General features: G+C 40.5%; 1 protein-coding gene across 1 annotated transcript in view; it reads left to right on the forward strand.

Moving 5' to 3' along the window:
* LOC138794189 (uncharacterized) overlaps positions 1–19935 on the forward strand; it is a 316322-nt gene that overhangs the window by 82764 nt on the left and 213623 nt on the right. Inside the window, exons 37-44 of the mRNA XM_069972965.1 lie at positions 208–431; positions 5413–5539; positions 8366–8481; positions 9396–9500; positions 11171–11314; positions 11675–11804; positions 14870–15044; positions 15849–15988. Coding sequence (XP_069829066.1) covers positions 208–431; positions 5413–5539; positions 8366–8481; positions 9396–9500; positions 11171–11314; positions 11675–11804; positions 14870–15044; positions 15849–15988 — 1161 coding nt within the window. The remainder of the gene's footprint in view (positions 1–207; positions 432–5412; positions 5540–8365; positions 8482–9395; positions 9501–11170; positions 11315–11674; positions 11805–14869; positions 15045–15848; positions 15989–19935) is intronic.

The following is a 19935-nucleotide window of genomic DNA, read 5'->3' on the forward strand; positions in this document are numbered from 1 at the left end:
ATTGAAAAAATCTGTCTGTATTTTCACCTGGAAGTTATGGCTGTATTATTTTATTGTGTGTTAACATAAGAGACGAGTAAGTAAACACATAATGCAACAATAACCCCCCCCCCTTTGTTTTTGTAGTACATTTCCTTCTTTGTTCCTGTTATTTCCTTCACCTATCAGCCTCTTTTTTTTGTTCCTGAAATGCTTTGAAACTTCCAGAAATGAGTACATCCTCTAAAGAAGAAAGTCTGTCCTTAAAATCTGGAAGAGATGTGTCTATAAAATCTGGAAGAGATGTGTCTATAAAATCTGGAAGAGACGAGCGCCAAGAATCCACACACTGGGTCCTCGATTCACTGAGTGACGTGGCGTATCTTTATACTCAGATAAAGTTTTGCCAAGAATATAACGGAGACAAGGAACATAGTAAAGACACGGTACAGGTATTTGACATTTTTGTTAATGTTGTATTGCCTATGATGGAGAGAAAAGATAAAGGGAGTGTTACCATTTCCAAGGGAAGGGAGGGGGAGTCAACCAATAGTACATGTGTTCTAGATTCAGCATTAAAATTCAGCTATTGTAGAAGTCCCAAAGGCCTATCTGTGAAAAATTGTTCAAAAGTTGATTTTAATCTGGAAATGCCAAATAGTCCATGTCTCTGCAGAGGATTAAATTCAAGCCGTCTAGTCACAGGTAATAGATTATCATCTTTCTAGCGTTTACAAAATTAGATTCTAAGATATGATCTGCCTCTTTAACACAACCGCCTATAGTCGTGCTTATTGGAAATGTTGACCTGGGGTCATCTAGTAGCTCCTTCATACAGCTACTCACTGATTTTAAAGATTTCTCCAGTAATTCATTTGGACAAAATAATGTAGTTTTCCCTATATCACAGCAATAACACCTGAAATCTATTAATCATAGCTAACCCATATGTAAGATAAGTATGGCCCCTTAAGGATATTCTGGATAACTCCTTTTGAGAAATAATATAATAACTAAAAGAAAACCTGGAACCTTTGCAATGCATATTCCCACAGGAATATATATTCAGCCATCATTAACATTTTCAGAGTAGCCAGTGTATATAGCCAGTGACATAGTATTTATTACATGTGTATAGGACTAGTCTCTGTGTTGTGCAATAGGCCATACACCCCCCCCCCCCCATTCCTAAGATATAGGGTGGCAGATGACAAAATAAAAAAATATTCTTTGAATCAGAGCACTAAAGGCTACAAAAAGGTATAAAAGCTGGATTTTTTAATATATAAGTATCCTACAGTGGTACCTCGGTTCTCAAACTGCTCGGAACACAAACAGTAATTTCAATGAAAGTTTGTTTTGGTTCTCAAACACTTTTGGAACGCCCAGTCTTGAAGTATTTGAACAAAAATATACCTAGAAGTTATGTTCAGAATTCAAACTTTGCTCAGTATCTGAAAGATTTTGCGATCGTGGACCGTGGGTTTCACCTGGTGAGTTTAGCACTGGTGAGACTTCACATACAGTACAGGACTGTATAAGACTGCTGGAGTGCATATACAGTACAGTAGTAGTACAGTCAGTGTACCACCATCTCCCATCCTGTACAGTACTGTATAAGACTGCTGGAGTGTATATACAGTACAGTAGTAGTATAGTCAGCGCACCACCATCTCCCATCCTGTACTGTATAAAACTGCTGGAGTGCATATACAGTACAGTAGTAGTACAGTCAGTGCACCACCATCTCCCATCCTTTGCAGTACTGTATAAGACTGCTGGAGTGCATATACAGTACAGTAGTAGTACAGTCAGTGCACCACTATCTCCCATCCTGTACTGTATAAGACTGCTGGAGTGCATATACAGTACAGTAGTAGTACAGTCAGTGTACCACCATCTCCCATCCTGTACAGTACTTTATAAGACTGCTGGAGTGCATATACAGTACAGTAGTAGTACAGTCAGTGCACCACCATCTCCCATCCTGTACAGTACTGTTTAAGACTGCTGGAGTGTATATACAGTACAGTAGTAGTATAGTCAGTGCACCGCCATCTCCCATCCTATACTGTATAAGACTGCTGGAGTGTATATACAGTACAGTAGTAGTATAGTCAGTGCACCACCATCTCCCATCCTGTACTGTATAAGACTGCTGGAGTGCATATACAGTACAGTAGTAGTACAGTCAGTGCACCACCATCTCCCATCCTGTACTGTATAAGACTGCTGGAGTGCATATACAGTACGGTAGTAGTATAGTCAGTGCACCGCCATCTCCCATCCTGTACACTAATGTATAAGACTGCTGGAGTGTATATACAGTACAGTAGTAGTATAGTCAGTGCACCACCATCTCCCATCCTGTACTGTATAAAACTGCTGGAGTGCATATACAGTACAGTAGTAGTACAGTCAGTGCACCACCATCTCCCATCCTGTACTGTATAAGACTGCTGGAGTGCATATACAGTACAGTAGTAGTACAGTCAGTGCACCACTATCTCCCATCCTGTACTGTATAAGACTGCTGAAGTGCATATACAGTACAGTAGTAGTACAGTCAGTGCACCACCATCTCCCATCCTTTGCAGTACTGTATAAGACTGCTGGAGTGCATATACAGTACAGTAGTAGTACAGTCAGTGCACCACTATCTCCCATCCTGTACTGTATAAGACTGCTGGAGTGCATATACAGTACAGTAGTAGTACAGTCAGTGTACCACCATCTCCCATCCTGTACAGTACTTTATAAGACTGCTGGAGTGCATATACAGTACAGTAGTAGTACAGTCAGTGCACCACCATCTCCCATCCTGTACAGTACTGTTTAAGACTGCTGGAGTGTATATACAGTACAGTAGTAGTATAGTCAGTGCACCGCCATCTCCCATCCTATACTGTATAAGACTGCTGGAGTGTATATACAGTACAGTAGTAGTATAGTCAGTGCACCACCATCTCCCATCCTGTACTGTATAAGACTGCTGGAGTGCATATACAGTACAGTATTAGTACAGTCAGTGCACCACCATCTCCCATCCTGTACTGTACTGTATAAGACTGCTGGAGTGTATATACAGTACAGTAGTAGTACAGTCAGTGCACCACCATCTCCCATCCTGTACAGTACTGTATAAGACTGCTGGAGTGCATATACAGTACAGTAGTAGTACAGTCAGTGCACCACCATCTCCCATCCTGTACAGTACTGTATAAGACTGCTGGAGTGTATATACAGTACAGTAGTAGTACAGTCAGTGCACCACCATCTCCCATCCTGTACTGTATAAGACTGCTGGAGTGCATATACAGTACAGTAGTAGTTCAGTCAGTGCACCACCATCCCCTATCCTGTACAGTGCTGTATAAGACTGCTGGAGTGCATATACAGTACAGTAGTAGTAGTACAGTCAGCGCACCACCATCTCCCATCCTGTACAGTGCTGTATAAGACTGCTGGAGTGCATATACAGTACAGTAGTAGTTCAGTCAGTGCACCACCATCTCTCATCCTGTACAGTACTGTATAAGACTGCTGGAGTGCATATACAGTACAGTAGTAGTTCAGTCAGTGCACCACCATCTCTCATCCTGTACTGTATAAGACTGCTGGAGTGCATATACAGTACAGTAGTAGTACAGTCAGTGCACCACCATCTCCCATCCTGTACTGTATAAGACTGCTGCAGTGCATATACAGTACAGTCAGGGAACCATCTCCCATCCTGTACTGTATAAGACTGCTAAAGTGCATATACAGTACAGTAGTAGTACAGTCAGTGCACCACCATCTCCCATAAATTACAGTGCTGGGGGGACTCTATACAGTAAAGGATAAGGGTGGTATTACATGGGCCGATGAGGGCCTGATAATACCTGTAAACGAGCGCCGATCTGCTAGATCGGCGCTCGTTTACTGGGCCTATTACACGGCCCGATAATTGTTTAACAAGGGCTGCAGGGACATTGTTACCAATGTCCTTGCAGCCCTTGTTTAAACTGTATACATACCTATCCAGGCTGCAGAGCTCCTCTTCCTCTGTGCTTCTCCCCAGGTCCGCGGACTCCAGCTTCACAGCGGCTTGTCTCAGCGGTCAGGCCGCTCAGCCAATCACTGGCCGCGGCGGTTCCGGCCTGTGATTGGCCGAGCGGCCTGTCAGCTGACACAAGCCGCTGTGAAACTGGAGTGCACGGAACTCATGGATAAGCACAGAGGAAGAGGAGCCCTGCAACCTGGATAGGTATGTATTCCTCTTTTCATATAGTCAATGTCGGGCGCACACCGCTATTACACGTAGCGGTGTGCGGTTGGTGCCCGACGATTATAGGTCAGAACCTATATCAACAATCAGCCGATTACAAGGAGCGATAATCGGCTGGATAGGGCCGATTCGGCCGATTATCGTTCCGTGTAATAGTACCCTATGTGAGGAGTTGGTGACTACTGTACTATAATCGCTGGTTTTGTTGAATATTTCTTGTGTATAATGTCCTGTACAGTATAATGCTGATCTATAATGTACTGTAGTGAATAAACTGGGCACTTATCAATGTAATTGGGTACTGTAGGTAATTATTGGTGGTTGCTGGAACCAATTAAACACATTTACATTATTTCCTATGGAAGGACACTGCTCGGTTCTCACACTGCCTTCCGGAACCAATTAAGTTCAAGAACAGAGGTACATTACTATTCTCACAAGCCTATGAGGTTGATTCAGTGCGGACTAGATAAAATAATTTAATCTGAAGATGTAGAATAATAGAATAATTCATAAAAACTGACTATATGTTAGAGAGGGCAGTCATATGGCAGCCGAACCTGGATGCAAACTTGATTTAGTGATTTGTAGTTGCATCTGTCTACAATATATGGGCCAATATGCCTCCAGGAAAAGGCAAGTTAAGACATATAACAGCTTTAAAGTCTCTTGCTCTGTGCTTATTGCTGCATAGAAACAACCACTCCTCAGGAGGCCAATAGCATTTGTGTGGCCTCCCTTCATGATAGGTATGCCAGTGACTGGAAGGCTTTTCACGAATTTGCCTGATACCTTTTCCATTTTGTATAGTAGGCACCATGACCCCTTTGCAGGTTATAAAAGAGAGAGTCTTGGTTATGCCATTACTATTAAAGTACATGACTGATCCCTTATAGAACCGAATAGGGCAGCTGATTTACCGTGCGAGGGAGCCGATGGCCGTAGCGGCCGTAGGTCACGATGTGGCTATGTTCTAGAAGTAACAAAGACTGATTGTATGTGTGCAGTGCCGCAGACATGTGGAGAGCATTATACACTTAGAATTCACCAGCTGCCAATGAGGTAATCATAATAATCATAATAAAGTGCTTTGAGTTAGGAGCTCATTGAACAAAATCATTTTGCTGACTCTAGCAATAAAATATTCTACCTTATATTTATAGGCCTGCCTTAAGATTCTGACAGAAGGAATTGAGCATGCTGCCAAGATATTAAATGAAATTCCCCAGAAAGACATTCAGCTGCATTCTGAAAGAACCTCAAAGGCAGAGAGGAAAGGAAATGGGCAAGGTAAGTCATACTTAATGATCTTGGTTGGCGTCCATTGATCTGCTCCAGGATCCTTGGAGGGTTGAATATCTATAAAAGTCTTTTAAAAATGGCCTGAATGTTCATTTTTAACATTAGCAAGCGCCATTGTGCATTCGTGTTAAAACACACTGGAATTTTCCTGTGATCCGACTATTTCCCGAGAAGAGTACTTGACATAAAATGTCTCGAAACGAAGTAACACTACAGAATAATCTGAAAAGAAAGCAATTGCCTTGTAAAGCCTTACCACGTGGGCCATAAATTATACCTTATGGAAGTCACTCACTGGGTCAAGTGCACAAGCTATGGAGAACATTATACTTTTCTACCCTTGTTTTACTTATTGCCCTCAAGTTAATCCATTTGTGGAAACTGATCGCAAATTCTTAAGATCTGGTGTATGACTATAATGCGGTAGTTGTAAGGCAGCAATTACCGATTTTATTTTGTGGAGCATGCTGGGATAGAATCTCATAAAGAGAGAGTTTAAAATATGCAATTTCCCCTTTGCAAAGTATAGGTGGAACCCTCTTTTTACGAGTGCCGTTTAGGTATATAGAAGGGCTGTGATCTACATTGCGGCCAAAGCAATAACATTCTACAGCATTGGAATTATTGATTTCTTGGCGGAAAGTGATGGCCAATATACGTGTGTTTTTATAAACAGGTATGATGGATAAGTAAGGGCAAAAAGCTATTGATCCATCATGATTCTTTTTATAAACCTATGTAACCTGTGTTCAGTGCACATCCATTCTTGCTTAGCAATCAATAATGGCTTAACACAACACTTTACATCTGGATATATGCTTTCTAGTCAGAGCTTATATGGCCTCTCCACTTGTTTTGTTAGCAGTAGATTACAGGGTGTAAAATATTCCTGTTGGAAATCCTGGGCAATTTTAGTATGTGAAAGATAGATACGAGCAATTACTAGATAAGGGAGGCAGTAACCGAAATATACAAAAATCTGCACTAAAATCTAGGGAAATTTTAAAGGAAAAGACGGGTCAATATTTTTTTCCCCTTAAAGAAATCCACAGTGCTCAATGTAGTTTCATATCAGAGAGAGGAGCGCAGCTTGAGCATGTTGAGTCCGATCGTTTGGCATTTGAATACAGGTGGCTGAAGAAGTTGGGATGCAGCCCTAGAGAGTTTGGGAAAACATGAATACAGACATAGGGGGAGATTTATCAAAGGGTGTAAATATACACCTGGTGTAAACTGCCCGCAGCTACCAATCACAGCTCCTCTTATATTCTACCAGAGCTGAAAGCTGAGCTGTGATTGGTCGCTGTTGGCAGTTTACACCAGGTGTATATTTACACCCTTTCATAAATCTCCCCCAAAGACTTTTTACTCTGTCATCTTGAATCCATAAAAGCCTGGGAGGGGGGAGGGGGGAGATTTATCAAAAGGTGTAAATATACCCTGGTGTAAACTGCTCATAGCAACCAATCACAGCTCAACTTTCAGCTCTGGTAGAATATAAGAGGAGCTGTGATTGGTAGCTGCGGGCAGTTTACACCAGGTGTATATTTACACCCTTTCATAAATCTCCCCCTTTATGTTAGAAAATTTTTATATCGTTAGAATTCAACCGATAATCGTTTTGTGTAATTTGCAGGCAACTCTCGAATTGTTTGTGTCGTAGATCGTTTAGATCTGACCCTAAAATCATTGTTAAAGGGGCACTGTCACCCCCTTTTTGCATTCTGACTTCTCTCTTCATAGATGTAAAAGGTAAATTTAGCAGTTTTCATACCTTACATATCATACATCATGGTGCTTGCTCAAGTAAAAAGTGATCTTTTATCACATGCAGATTGTGCAGATTCACGGCAACTGCACCACTTAGCCCCGCCCCACAGCACCACCGTAGGCCCCACCTCTCCATGACGTCATTGCCACAAAGGTCCCGCCACATTGACGACCATTGGTACAGGCTAGCCTAAAGGTCTAGGCCCCACCTCCTCTAGGTTGGCCCATAACAATGGATGTTAAGGGGGCGGGGCCTATGTGTCAATGATGTCACTGAGGGTGGGGCCTATGGTGACGTTGTGGACAGGGCTAATTGGCACTGTTGTTGTGAAGCCCCGCCCATTTAGCACAATCTGCAGATGATAAAAGATCACTTTTTACATGAACAAGCACCATGACGTATGATATAAAATAAGTTATGAAAACTGCTAAATTTACCCATTACACCTGTGTAGAGGAGTCAGAATTCAAAAAGGGGGTGACAGTGTCACTTTAATGGTTCCAGATCGTTCAATCTTTTTCCTAGGATCAGAAACAGTAAACGATCATAGTATTGATCGTTATAACAATCATTACTAACGACTATTAATCTGTGTAATATGGTGAATGATTATAGGTTAACTATAAACATTCTCGTTTGAGATAGTTAATAGTTAAAAATTGCTTTGTCTAATAGGACCCCAAGGCTGGGGCTACAAGACAACATGTGTTGTATGACAGCAAATTGCATCTAAGTCCTGCCTCCAAAATATATTTGATGCTTTGTAATTTTAATCCAGTTGTGATATGATTGTTAATAAAATAAACTAATTACGGAAAAAGTCACAAGGGGGTCACAGTCACTTTTTACTTGCATTTGGGTCAATGTACACATTGCGTCACGTGACAGAAGTCGATGTGTAGCCCTAGCCTAATGCAGACCTACAGATACGATTAGAAGAGGTCCAGGAGGACACAGACATTTAGTTGTGTCTGTATTAGCGACTACTTTTCTGCGGATCAAAAATAGCATTCATTTTTATGATTCCTGGGAACTTTTCACAGTTGAAGGTGAGAGACTGAGCAAAGAGCAGGAAGATGACCCCGCAGCTTTCAACCCATCATTGTCTGCAAGAGATGTGTTGAACCTCACCAATCATATCCTTCTGCTGCTTTACCAGGTATCTACTACAAATGTCACTACAATTTTTTTTACACTGTTACCATTTTCTCATAATATATTTATCAAAAGAATTAAAGGGGTTGTCCAAGATTATAAAAATTTGTTGCGTTTTTTTGAAAACTGCACCACACCTTTCCATAGGTTGTGATATTCTACTTTAGAATCAACAATGACGATACTCACCAAGAAGTTGTAACACCTTTTTCTTTATTGAGACTGTAGTCAGAGATGCCGGAGGCAACAGCTGACAACTGTTTCGTACACTCTGCTTCATCCGACCATGGCTCATCTTAATAAAGGAAAAGATTTTACAGCATCTTGCTGAGTGTTGTAATTATTGATTCTGATAATAAAGAATAATGCTCTGGAAATGCCAGAACCATTAAGAAAAAGAAATTGCTCACTTGCCACATGAAAAAAGTGTTTTTTTTAATTATAGGAATTAAAAGTGGTTTATATATGAGAACACTGCTAGAAATATATTTAGCAGTAGAGATGAGCAAACCTGGAGCATGCTCGAGTCGATCCGAACCCGAACTTTCGGCATTTGATTAGCGGTGGCTGCTGAAGTTCGATAAAGCCCTAAGGCTATGTGGAAAACATGGATATAGTCATTGGCTGTATCCATGTTTTCCAGACAACCTTAGAGCTTTATCCAAGTTCAGCAGCCCCAGCTAATCAAATACCGAACGTTCGGGTTCGGATCGACTCGAACCCGAACCCGGTTCGCTCATCTCTATTTAGCAGATAGCAAGGCTTTGGATGGTCATGGTAAAATGTGGTCAGATGGATCAGGTGTTCTTCATTCCTATTTAGAATAGTGTAGACAACAGGTGCGCTGAAATTATATTATATAATTATATTATATTATTATTATATTATATAATGTGACATTTTTGACTGTAATTGTAGCGTGATGTTATGAATGAAATGCGGCCAGGAGAGCAGTCTGTTTGGAAACAAAGCCCACCGTTGTGTTATGAACGTGATGATAACACCAAGGACGTCATTGTGAAGGTAAGTGAGTGTTTACTGTAGGAGAATATTACACTAATATGCTACAAAACTTTCACACATTCTGACTTTTTTGACATTTTAAATAATATTTTACTCTTTATTATGCAATGTACAGACATAGGATGCTAAGATGAGGACTAAGTGTATACGCTCCGGCCGGGATTCTATAGAAGGCAACGTAGTGTAAACATAGCCTTAAAGGACAAATGCCATGAAAAAAACTTTTTCCCAGTAATTGAAGCACATTACAAAGTTATATAACTCTGTAATGTGCTTCAATCACCTATCTGCCTCCCTTCCCTGCCTTTTCCCCCCTCCACCCCCCACCAGGAAGTGTCCTAACTCACACAGACCTAATTACTGTCGTCACCGTCACCAAGCTCTTCTCTCAGCTCCTTCTCCTGTTACAGCAGCCCCCCCTCCCTTGCCTTGTCAGGTGACTCAGCTTGCTCAGCTCCCATTGGCTGAACAACTGCAAGCCATCACTTGGACTGGGGAGGGGGGGGTTGCTGTAACAGGACCTAGAGCAGCCCTCCTGCTGATGACTCATCCTCACAAGAAGGAGCTGCCTGGTGACGGTGACAACAGTAATTAGGTCTGTGTGAGTTAGGACACTTCCTGGTGGGGGGTGGAGGGGGGAAAAGACAGGAAGGGAGGCAGATAGGTGATTGAAGCATATTACAGAGTTATATAACTTTGTAATGTGCTTGAATTACTGGGAAAAAGTTTTTCATGGCACTTGTCCTTTAGGGTACAAACCCACACACCGTATATGCAGCGTATTTACTACTGCGATACGCAGCAAATACGCAGCAAATACGCAGCAGATTAGATCTAATTAACTGAACACAGCATCAAATCTTCACCATCACATCTGCTGCGTATTTGCTGTATATTTGCTGCGTATTTGCTGCGTATACGGTGTGTGGGTTTATACCCTAAAGGTAGAAATTTATCAATCAAGGCTAGCAGGGTGGGGAGAAGCTGTCGGGGACCACCCTGATGATTCAGATCATGATTCCCACTGTTTTTACAACTAGTAGTCTTCTGAAGTGATGCCTCATTTCAGAGTGAATCATATACCATTGTAATAAGTGAGCCTGACCCACAATTTAAATAGCATGAAACTTATGATCCTCTCGCTATAGAAAACATTATCATTGGAAAATGAAATGGTGGTCATCCATACAGTTATGTGAGCCTTTCAATTGTTAAAAACTCAACTCCAGTCCTCAAGTACTTCCAACGTGTCATGATTTGAGGATATCCCACACAGAGAATACTTGTGGTGACTGACTATAGATATACAGTATCACCTGTGAAATGATAAGGTAACCCTGAAATCATGACTTGATGGGGGTACTTGAGCACTGGAGTTGAGGGACACTGCTTTAGGCTATGTTAACACTAAGCTAAAAAAAATGCCCCCAGTGCATAGAGCCGGACCGGTGCACAGCAAAAAAAAAAACAATCGCATAATGAAAAAAAAAAAAAAGGATGTGCCTGATGTTTGATACTTAAAGCGAATGTACCAATGGCCAGAAAAAAAAAAACTTCATATGAACATAGCTTTACACTGTTTGCATTCTAGTTGATTTTGATTTTAATTAATTGTTGGTTTTTGTCTTTGGTAAATGTTTCTTTTTCTTTAATTTACTATCTGTATACAGATTGGTGATTCTAAATTTCAGTATGGTTATGAGTATCAAGGGTCGGCGGAACACATTTTCATCACACCACTAACTGAACGGATCTTTCTAAGTGTTATGGGTGCATTGTCTGCTGGAATTGATGCCATGTGTGTAGGACCACAGGTAAAAACGACCCAAATTTTTTTTTCACTAAAAAGTTACCATTTTAGGGGTTTTAAGTGTTGTTTGCTGGGCACCGTGAACACTACTAACTGCCCTTGCTGTTAGCAAAGTTTTAGTTGGCTTCTCGGATTGACTACTGTAAGAAAGGGTAGGTGAAAGTGTATCAGCAAACAAAAAAAAAGTTTTTTTTTCTCGAGACTCTGGAGTACTCCTTTTAAATAAACCGTAAATGCTATGGTGGTAAAACCCCTTTTAATGTGTTGAACATTAGATATTAAAGTTTCGAAAAGTTCTCAGAGGTAGATATAGAAAGTAAAGGTTTGTCTTTCCTAACTGTATTTTTCATTTTCTACTTGTTAGGCCACCGGGAAAAAGTCTACTATCCAAGAATTATCTCTTGCATTGGGAAAACCACTGTACAGCTTTCATTGCACAAAGACATCAGATCACAACATTTTGAAAGATATCTGTAAAGGATTTGTCTCCTCAGGTACCATTTATTCTCTTAAAAGAGTCTCATTTCAGAAGTTGTCTGACTTTCTTTCTGCTGGCATCTAGCTTTTATTGTTGGGAGAGCCACAGATAATGACGTCGGTTGTCCCAGGGGAAACGTATGATGGCTGTTTAAAAGAATTGTTGACTATTCAATACATGAAAGGGAAAGATCCACCTGAGTGACTCTTTGTTTTCTTTTACATCCACATGCTCTCCTTAAGACAGATTTTTATAAGCGGATGCGTTGTCTCTGGAGAGAGGAAAGTGTTGGAAAGCTGCTGATACATTGTGTAGTTCTTTCAACCTCCTGTCTGGGGTAAATCGAGCATTAGGACAGTACTGTTAGTGAGACAAAAATAAGACACCCTCCTAAAATAAGACACCCCAACTACTCTACCCTCTATCCAAAAGTAAGGCACTCCCCCCAAAAAAATAAGGCACCCCCTACTCTAAGCTAGGGAACCCTCCAAAAGTAAGGTGCCCCCGAAAGTAAGGCTGCCCATTGCCTCCGCCACACGCCACCGCGCGTCTGACCTGCCGCTGACCCGCCGCTGATGCGCTTTTGGTCCTAGGGTGAGTATTCCGGGGAGGTCAGGGGTTAGAGAAATAAGACATTCAAGAAAATAAGACATACATGTAGTGCCTTTTTTTAACTGAAAAAATATAAGGCACTGTGTTATTTTTGGGGATTCACGGTATGTCTTGGGATAATAGTTTTACTTAAAGTCAGATGATTTCTAAAAGCCAGCAGCTTGCAAGGAGGGGGGGGGGGGTAATTTATTACTAGTAACAACTTACCTCTCCCTGTGCCCACGGTGAGCGCTGGGAGTGGCGGCGGGACCCCAGGATCTCCAGGTTGTCCATGTCACAACCCAGCTGCTCAGCCAGTCAGTGACACTGCTCCAGTCACTGATTGGCTGAGCCACCAGTCTATCAGCCAGGACAGGCATTTTCCCTCGTGGCCAATCCAACAGCTCACCGCAAGCACGGGGAGAGGTAAGTTCCTACTTGTAATCAATTTCCGCCCTCCTCCTGCAGGCTGCCGGCTTTTAGAAATCGCCGGACTACTCCTTTAATAACAATTATCCGATACTGAATTACCCCTTTCTACTAAATAATTTGAGGGTATGTTCACACACCATAAAATGAAGGGCTTACGTCTGTAATATTGAGGAAAAATTACGTGTGTAATTCCAAAAATATAATCGGCCCCATTGAAGTAATTGGGAAATCATCCCCCAGTGCCATATGGAACATCGGCCATAAAATAATGAACATACCCTTTATTTACAGAAGTAATTTTGTAAAATACAGCCATATTTACCTCATATGGCCCCAATAAACATGTTAACATACCCTAAGAACGTGCTAATTATTTTACTAAAGAATTTTCTTTGACCCTGTGTAACTGGAGAGGTCTTGTCAAGGGCGCCATTTTTACATAATAGCATTTGCTACATTAACAGTTTGCAAGTAAAAATGAATGGCTGGAGAAAACTAATTGTTTCTAGCAGTAAATCTTTGGTAACAATTCTGCCATTGTTACTATGAAAGATTACATTATTTTACGTAGGATGCTTTTTCAGCTAGGGCCGCGTCCATGGGCTAATTTGTAAATTCTCCTGCTACAATGATTTAATGTTAAAGGCAATCCTCTCCATTATAGTAATACAATTTCAATTAGCGGCTACAGAACTACAAATAAGTCTTGTGGACACGTTGGCAGCTGTGGGGCGAGAGTGCAGATTAAATCTTTTCCTAATAAAATAAGATTTTAGATTGAACATGGGGGCCATGTCATGCTAATTGTGTACAGTGCATATCTGATTATCATGGAGGCACACAAGGAAAGCAGATGGTAATGTACCAAGTGGCTTTGATGGTCACTAGGATTAATTGCGCAGAGGTTGGGATGCCTAATTGCATTTACACCAGGAAACGTTGTAAGTTGATATTATTTTAAAGTCATCTAGAATTGAGCAATTAAATCCTAATTGCATTTTATGTACCTAACTCTTCTATGTTTTATCCAAGAAGAGTCAAACGCATGTATTGTAACAGAATCGATGCGTGCATTTTAAATGTAAGAAAGCATGCTAATTCAGAAGGAAATGATAAAACGGTAATGGTTCCAGTCTGACCTATCCAATTTCATATTACACAGTTCTGGAGATATTTTGTCTAAAGAACGTTTTTCATACATTAAAGCATGTTAATTACAATGGTTATCATTAAAAAATTTACATTTAAAGGGAACCTGTCACTAGTTTTATTCTGTCTTAAATGAGGGTAGGATAAGCTAGTGACAGAAATGCTGAACAGATCGGTGTATTACTTACATCATTCTGTTCAGTGGTTCTTCTGATAAGCAGATGTTGATTGACAGTTGTCTGCCTATATACAGTATAGATAGACAACTAGCAGTCAGCCAGTGGGCTGAGTGTGCTGGTGCTCATGAATATCGAGGACTACTGAGCACACACTCATAATAGAAAGGACTAGTTTGCAGTTGTTAATCAGGTGGATATCTCAGAATCAGCTGCACAGAACAATGTAAGTAATACATTATTCTGTTCAGCTTCTGTCAGTAGTTTATGCTACCCTTAGATAGGGCTTCATAAACCTATTGACAGAGCCTTTTAAAGATTTACAATGTTAAATAAAAACTATGCCCACCCCTGTTGCTGCTGCTTCAGCACTCTCACTGCTCTGGAGTTCCTTGCAAAAGTGACACTTTTATAGTCTCTGTGGTCACATGTATTTTCTCTTGCTGATAGCAGTGATTGACTGCAGTGTTTCTTCAGTCCTTTCCATACACACACGGCCTTTGTTTGGCCAAACCTACATCATGTGTTCTCAGTGTGGAGAGGTCAATAAACCATTGCAAAACACCTCTCGTAGTAGCTTATCTCCCTTAAGAACAAAAAGATTGGGCATTAATCATCATGCCTAATCCCCCTCCTTCACTCCACTCTACGCCATACACATAAAACAGCTGGCCAATTCCTAGTTTTCCCATCAGATTAAATGGCAGAATTTGCTCTTCTGCTTTTCTTTTAGGAGCCTGGGTATGCATGAATGGAATCGAACAGCTACCTCAATCAAGCATGATGTTGGTAGCACAGTTTCTTACACAGGTTCAATCAGCCAGACATCTCGGAAAAGAATCAGTCACCTTACAGATGGAAGAAGTCCCTTTAAGCCTAGGAGGTGCATGCATTGCAATCATTAAAAGGTAAGGAACTCTTGATGTGTATAATAATTGGGTTATTTGTGCAATTGTCTTACCTAACTCAACGAAGCCAACATTGGGCAATTACTCCATACTTTTTGACTCACTGTTAGTCAACATTTCAATAGTCTAAAAATTATCCAGCGCTACAAAAACATGGCCACTTTCCCCCTACTGTTGTCTCCAGTTTGGGTGGGGTTTTGAAACTCAATTCCATTGAAGTAAATGGAGCTTAATTGCAAACCACACCTGAACTGGAGACAACAGTAGGGGGAAAAGTGGCCATGTTTTTGTAGCGCTGGATAACCCCTTTAAAGCCTTGAAGTAGCTATTGTTACTACAAAGCTACTACATAGTGAAACCGTCTTCCTAGAAAATGATTGCTTTTCTTTGTTCATAGGAGTTTTTTACTTCCTCCCCATAGGCATTTTTGCCTTCCTCCTTATAGTGGTTTTTGCCTTCCTCCTTATAGTGGTTTTTGCCTTCCTCCTTATAGTGGTTTTTGCCTTCCTCCTTATAGTGGTTTTTGCCTTCCTCCTTATAGTGGTTTTTGCCTTCCCCTGGATCAACACAGTAGGGTTCTCTAGGTTGCACCTGAAGGACTCTTGTCTTCTTTCAACCTTATTTACTAAGTTACTATGTTACACTGAGTGATAGACATATATCAGAATAATAATTGCTGCTTCTCGTCAGCAATGCAATTGATAGAATTGATAGAATAGTGATAATGTAGCTCCTTTTCTATGTGTGTTTTTTATAATAGAACTGTAACTTAATTCTGCTGTATTCTGTTTTATATATATTCAGATCTCCCAGGGTCACTGTGCCTACAAACAACTGCTCCGACTCCTATAAATTACCTGATAACCTCCTGAACTGCTTTCGAATGATTGGAGTTGGGGAATTTCCTGTCAGGTTCATTCTAGAAGCGAAACTGCTGCTGAAAGGTATTTAAAGCAAAAAGAATGATTTGAACATTAAAAAAATTTGAAGCAGTTATCCAAGTTATCCAAACAAAAACATGGCCGATTTCTTCCAGAAACAGGCGCAATGTTGTCCTCCGTTTGGATGTGATTTTGAGGCTTAGTTCCATTAAAGTGAATGGAACCGAATTTTACTACCACATACAACCTGAGGACAAGCATAGCACTGTTATTGCAAGAAAATAGCAGTTTTTTTCTAATTCTTAACCCCTTTAACAGTGAATGATCCCCATTCACAGACTGTTATCATCGTCTGAAATTTTAGTATCTTTATCTATGGGCAGTCTAAGTACCTGCCAGTATAGAGTAATATGTGTATTGCTGCATCCTTGAAACTATCAATCCTTAGATAAATATTCATCCAATAGGTCCAACCATCACCCTACTTCATTTAATGTGTAAGTTTTTTTTTTACCACTGAACTCCATATTTATATGTGATTATTTATTGTAATGATTATTTCCTAAATTCTGATTCGGTACTTATTTTTTAAGCTGTATCTCTTATTGTTAAGCGTCATTCTCCCAGTAAACAAGTCTGTTTCGTCTCAGCTCCCAATTTGACAGCCTTTCATTGCTCTCCCTTCACTATACACTCCCAATTCGGCTGCAAAGGATTCTGGGATCAGTAATCTGCATAATGGCAGATGCTGGATATCACCCTTCAGATGTCCATTTTTTTAAGCTTGAAATATAGTGTGGAACAAAAAGGTGGAAAAAATGTTGAACTAAGGTAAAAAAAACAAAAACAAAAAAACAATAATAAAAAACAATAACAGAAATAGAAAGAAACAAAAACAGAAAGCCAAACAACATTGTAGTGCAACAGCATTGTACCACCATGGAAGTACTTTTTATTTTTTACTTGTCTTATATAGACCAGAATTAGGCCGACATATATTTGTATCTAAAGTATAGTAAGGAGGATGCTGCACAGGAATTCATTTATTTGAGATAAATTACATGTTTCTTGCTCTAAATTGCTACCAAATTGAAAAACAGGCTTCATGTAGTTCTTGGACTTGGATAGCTGATAAGATCTTTAATTTTTTTTTTTTATTTGCAATTCGTTCTTGGCAGTTATATGAGACAGGAATAACAAAAAGAACTACATTTGGCAGCCTGCAAAGGCAAACAGGCTGTAAGCCACCATAGCAGATGGATGGTAGTACATTAAGCCAACAGAACGTATAAATGTATCTCTAATGTGTTTATTGAGGAGAGCTTTCCAAGATTGAGGATGAAGCGACAACACTCACCAAGCTTCTGTTTACAGCGGATTGACAGCAAGCTATACCTACCACATCAGCTTATAATATCCAATATACATCAACTTAAACAGAATGTAGTGATAAAGAAGCTACATAAACAATGATTCAATAAAAAAAATGGAATTTACAACACAAAAAGTTATGGATTTACAGATTATCTCATGGATCGGAGTTGTCTTACTCCATTTGGTCTCTTACCTGCATGGCATATGTCATCATATATACAGTAATTTATTTTGCTGGCAAATGATAATCATTCTGTCCGCAGTGAGCGTATGACTAGCTTGTGCCTAGACACAGAAGCCAATCTGAGCAGGCAGAGCTGTAGTGTAAGGCCCCATGCAGTTAGTTTTTACAGTCAGAAAATACTGATCAGGAAGTCTTTCAGGCTTCAAGGTATTTCCTTACCATAAAAACTGAAGAGTTAAAGAAATAATAATAAAAGACATACTCACCTGCAGCATGGCTCTCTAGCTTTTGTTCTCCGCCTGTGTGTCCAAGAGAGTGGCCACATGTGGTCAGAGACATAATACTGCCTCTTCCCAGAAGAGTGATTGTTAAACACAGTGACGCATTTAACTGTATGTGCTCCTATATAGGTGCACATACAATTAAAGGGCTAAATGCAACATCTGGTTGTACTTGCCTGGGTGCTGACACTAGCCCAGGCCGGCTAGCAGCACATCTGGAATTCTGTCCTAAATACTGGGTGCTCCCATAGACTTCTATAGGGTCATCTGTGCCAGAACTTTGGACAAAAATAAGACAGGATTTAAAATTTCCCGACCTATTTTTCATAATGGACACCCTCCAAGACAAATATATGTGCTTAATTCTGTGGGTCTGGAAACTAATCTGGATTTCCTGATAAGGAATCCGGATGAATTTACAAGATGTGTGCATGAAGCCTAAATCATTGGGGGGAAGGGGGGTTTATAGGGTGTCAGCGCCTAAAATGAAGCAACTGAGCAGATAGGAGGTAAATATCAGACTTCTGACATTCACACAACACTACAAAGAGCTGCGATAATTATTATTTTTTTTTTTTAGGACGTGTTCCTACTAAGGGAACATGTTGTCATTTAGCAGGGGAAAGGCGGAAGTCTAGTCATATTGACGACTGCAAATAATGATCATGAACATATGTCCGCACTGTGGTATTATTTGATTGTGTGTGATCATACTCTAAGACCTAATCTGTAATAACTGACCTATAAAAGGCATAGAAGACAAACATTTCAGCTTAAAGTCAGGCAACTGTTTCAAAGATTGTTAATGGGTATAATATAGGTAAATACAGGTACAGCTACATCCTAGCTTTAAAGGGAAAATTATTTTTCTTTCAAATCAACTGGTGTCAGAAAGTTATATAAATTTGTACATTTAAAAATCAAGTCTTCCAGTACTTATCAGCTGCTGTATGTCCTGCAGGAGGTGGTGTTTTCTCTCCAGTCTGAGAAGGTTCCCTCTGCTGTCATCTCTGTTCATGTCAGAAACTGTCCAAAGAGAGAAGTCTCGTTCTTGGCTATCACTGTCTGGCTGTCCCCCTACAGTACATGTAAATAGGACAGGGCTCCACAGTAGTCACTACCAGTTTAATGAAATTTAATACATTTGTCTTGTACTACATATCAATTTTCCCTACATGCCCTTACTCTATTGCTGGGACAAGATAAAATCAGGTAATCTGCAACTATCCTGCTGGATGCTGAAACCTTGTGAACCCCAGGACACTAAACATGAAAATATGCAAAAAAACACTGCAGAGACACCATCACATGTCTCGATGTTATTAAACTAGCCAGAACTTCCTCTGGGAAGGAAAAACCGAGCCAAAGGAATGTCTCCTATCAAGGAAACCACCCAAGCAAGGTATCCATCCACAGACAGCGGTTTCAGGGTATTTCCCCTTCATCAGTGTGGAGTAGGATTCTGAATAATGGGAGCAATGCCTAGTAAAGTGCATGCAAAAGGACGCTGCTTGACCTCAGGGAGATCAACCAAAACACTGCAGAGACACCATTACGTGTCCCAACATCAGTGTATTCTAGAACGTTGCCCCCTGGGAAATCAAATATGCAAAAAAACACTGCAGAGACACCATCACATGTCTCAACGCCAGTGCGGTTGACCAGCGTCCTTTTGCATGCACTTACAAGGCATTGCTCCCACTAGCCAGAATCCTACTCCACACTGATGAGGGGCAAATACCTCAAAACAGCTGTCTGTGGACGGATACCTTGCTTGGGTGGTTTCCTTAATTGGATACCCCCCTTGGCTTGGTTGTTCCTTCCCGGAGGAAGGTCTGGCTAGTTCACTGAGACATGTGATGTGTCTCTGCAGTGTTCTTTTGCATATTTGATTTCCCAGGGGGCAATGTTCTAGAATACAATGATGTCGAGACACGTGATGGTGTCTCTGCTGTGTTTTGGTTGATCTCCCTGAGGTCAACCAGCATCCTTTTACTAAACATGAAAAGACACATAGCCAAATTTCATCAGATAAATGAATATTTTTCTACCATAAAGATATCATAATTAGATTTGTTGTCATGTACATTACAATAGAGGAGAGAAAAAATTACAGACAAGTGTGTCCCTTAGTCATATATCCTGATAGATGATATATGTTAATTGTTACA

The sequence above is a fragment of the Dendropsophus ebraccatus genome, chromosome 5 (genome assembly GCF_027789765.1).
Source record: "Dendropsophus ebraccatus isolate aDenEbr1 chromosome 5, aDenEbr1.pat, whole genome shotgun sequence".
Lineage (NCBI taxonomy): Eukaryota > Metazoa > Chordata > Amphibia > Anura > Hylidae > Dendropsophus > Dendropsophus ebraccatus.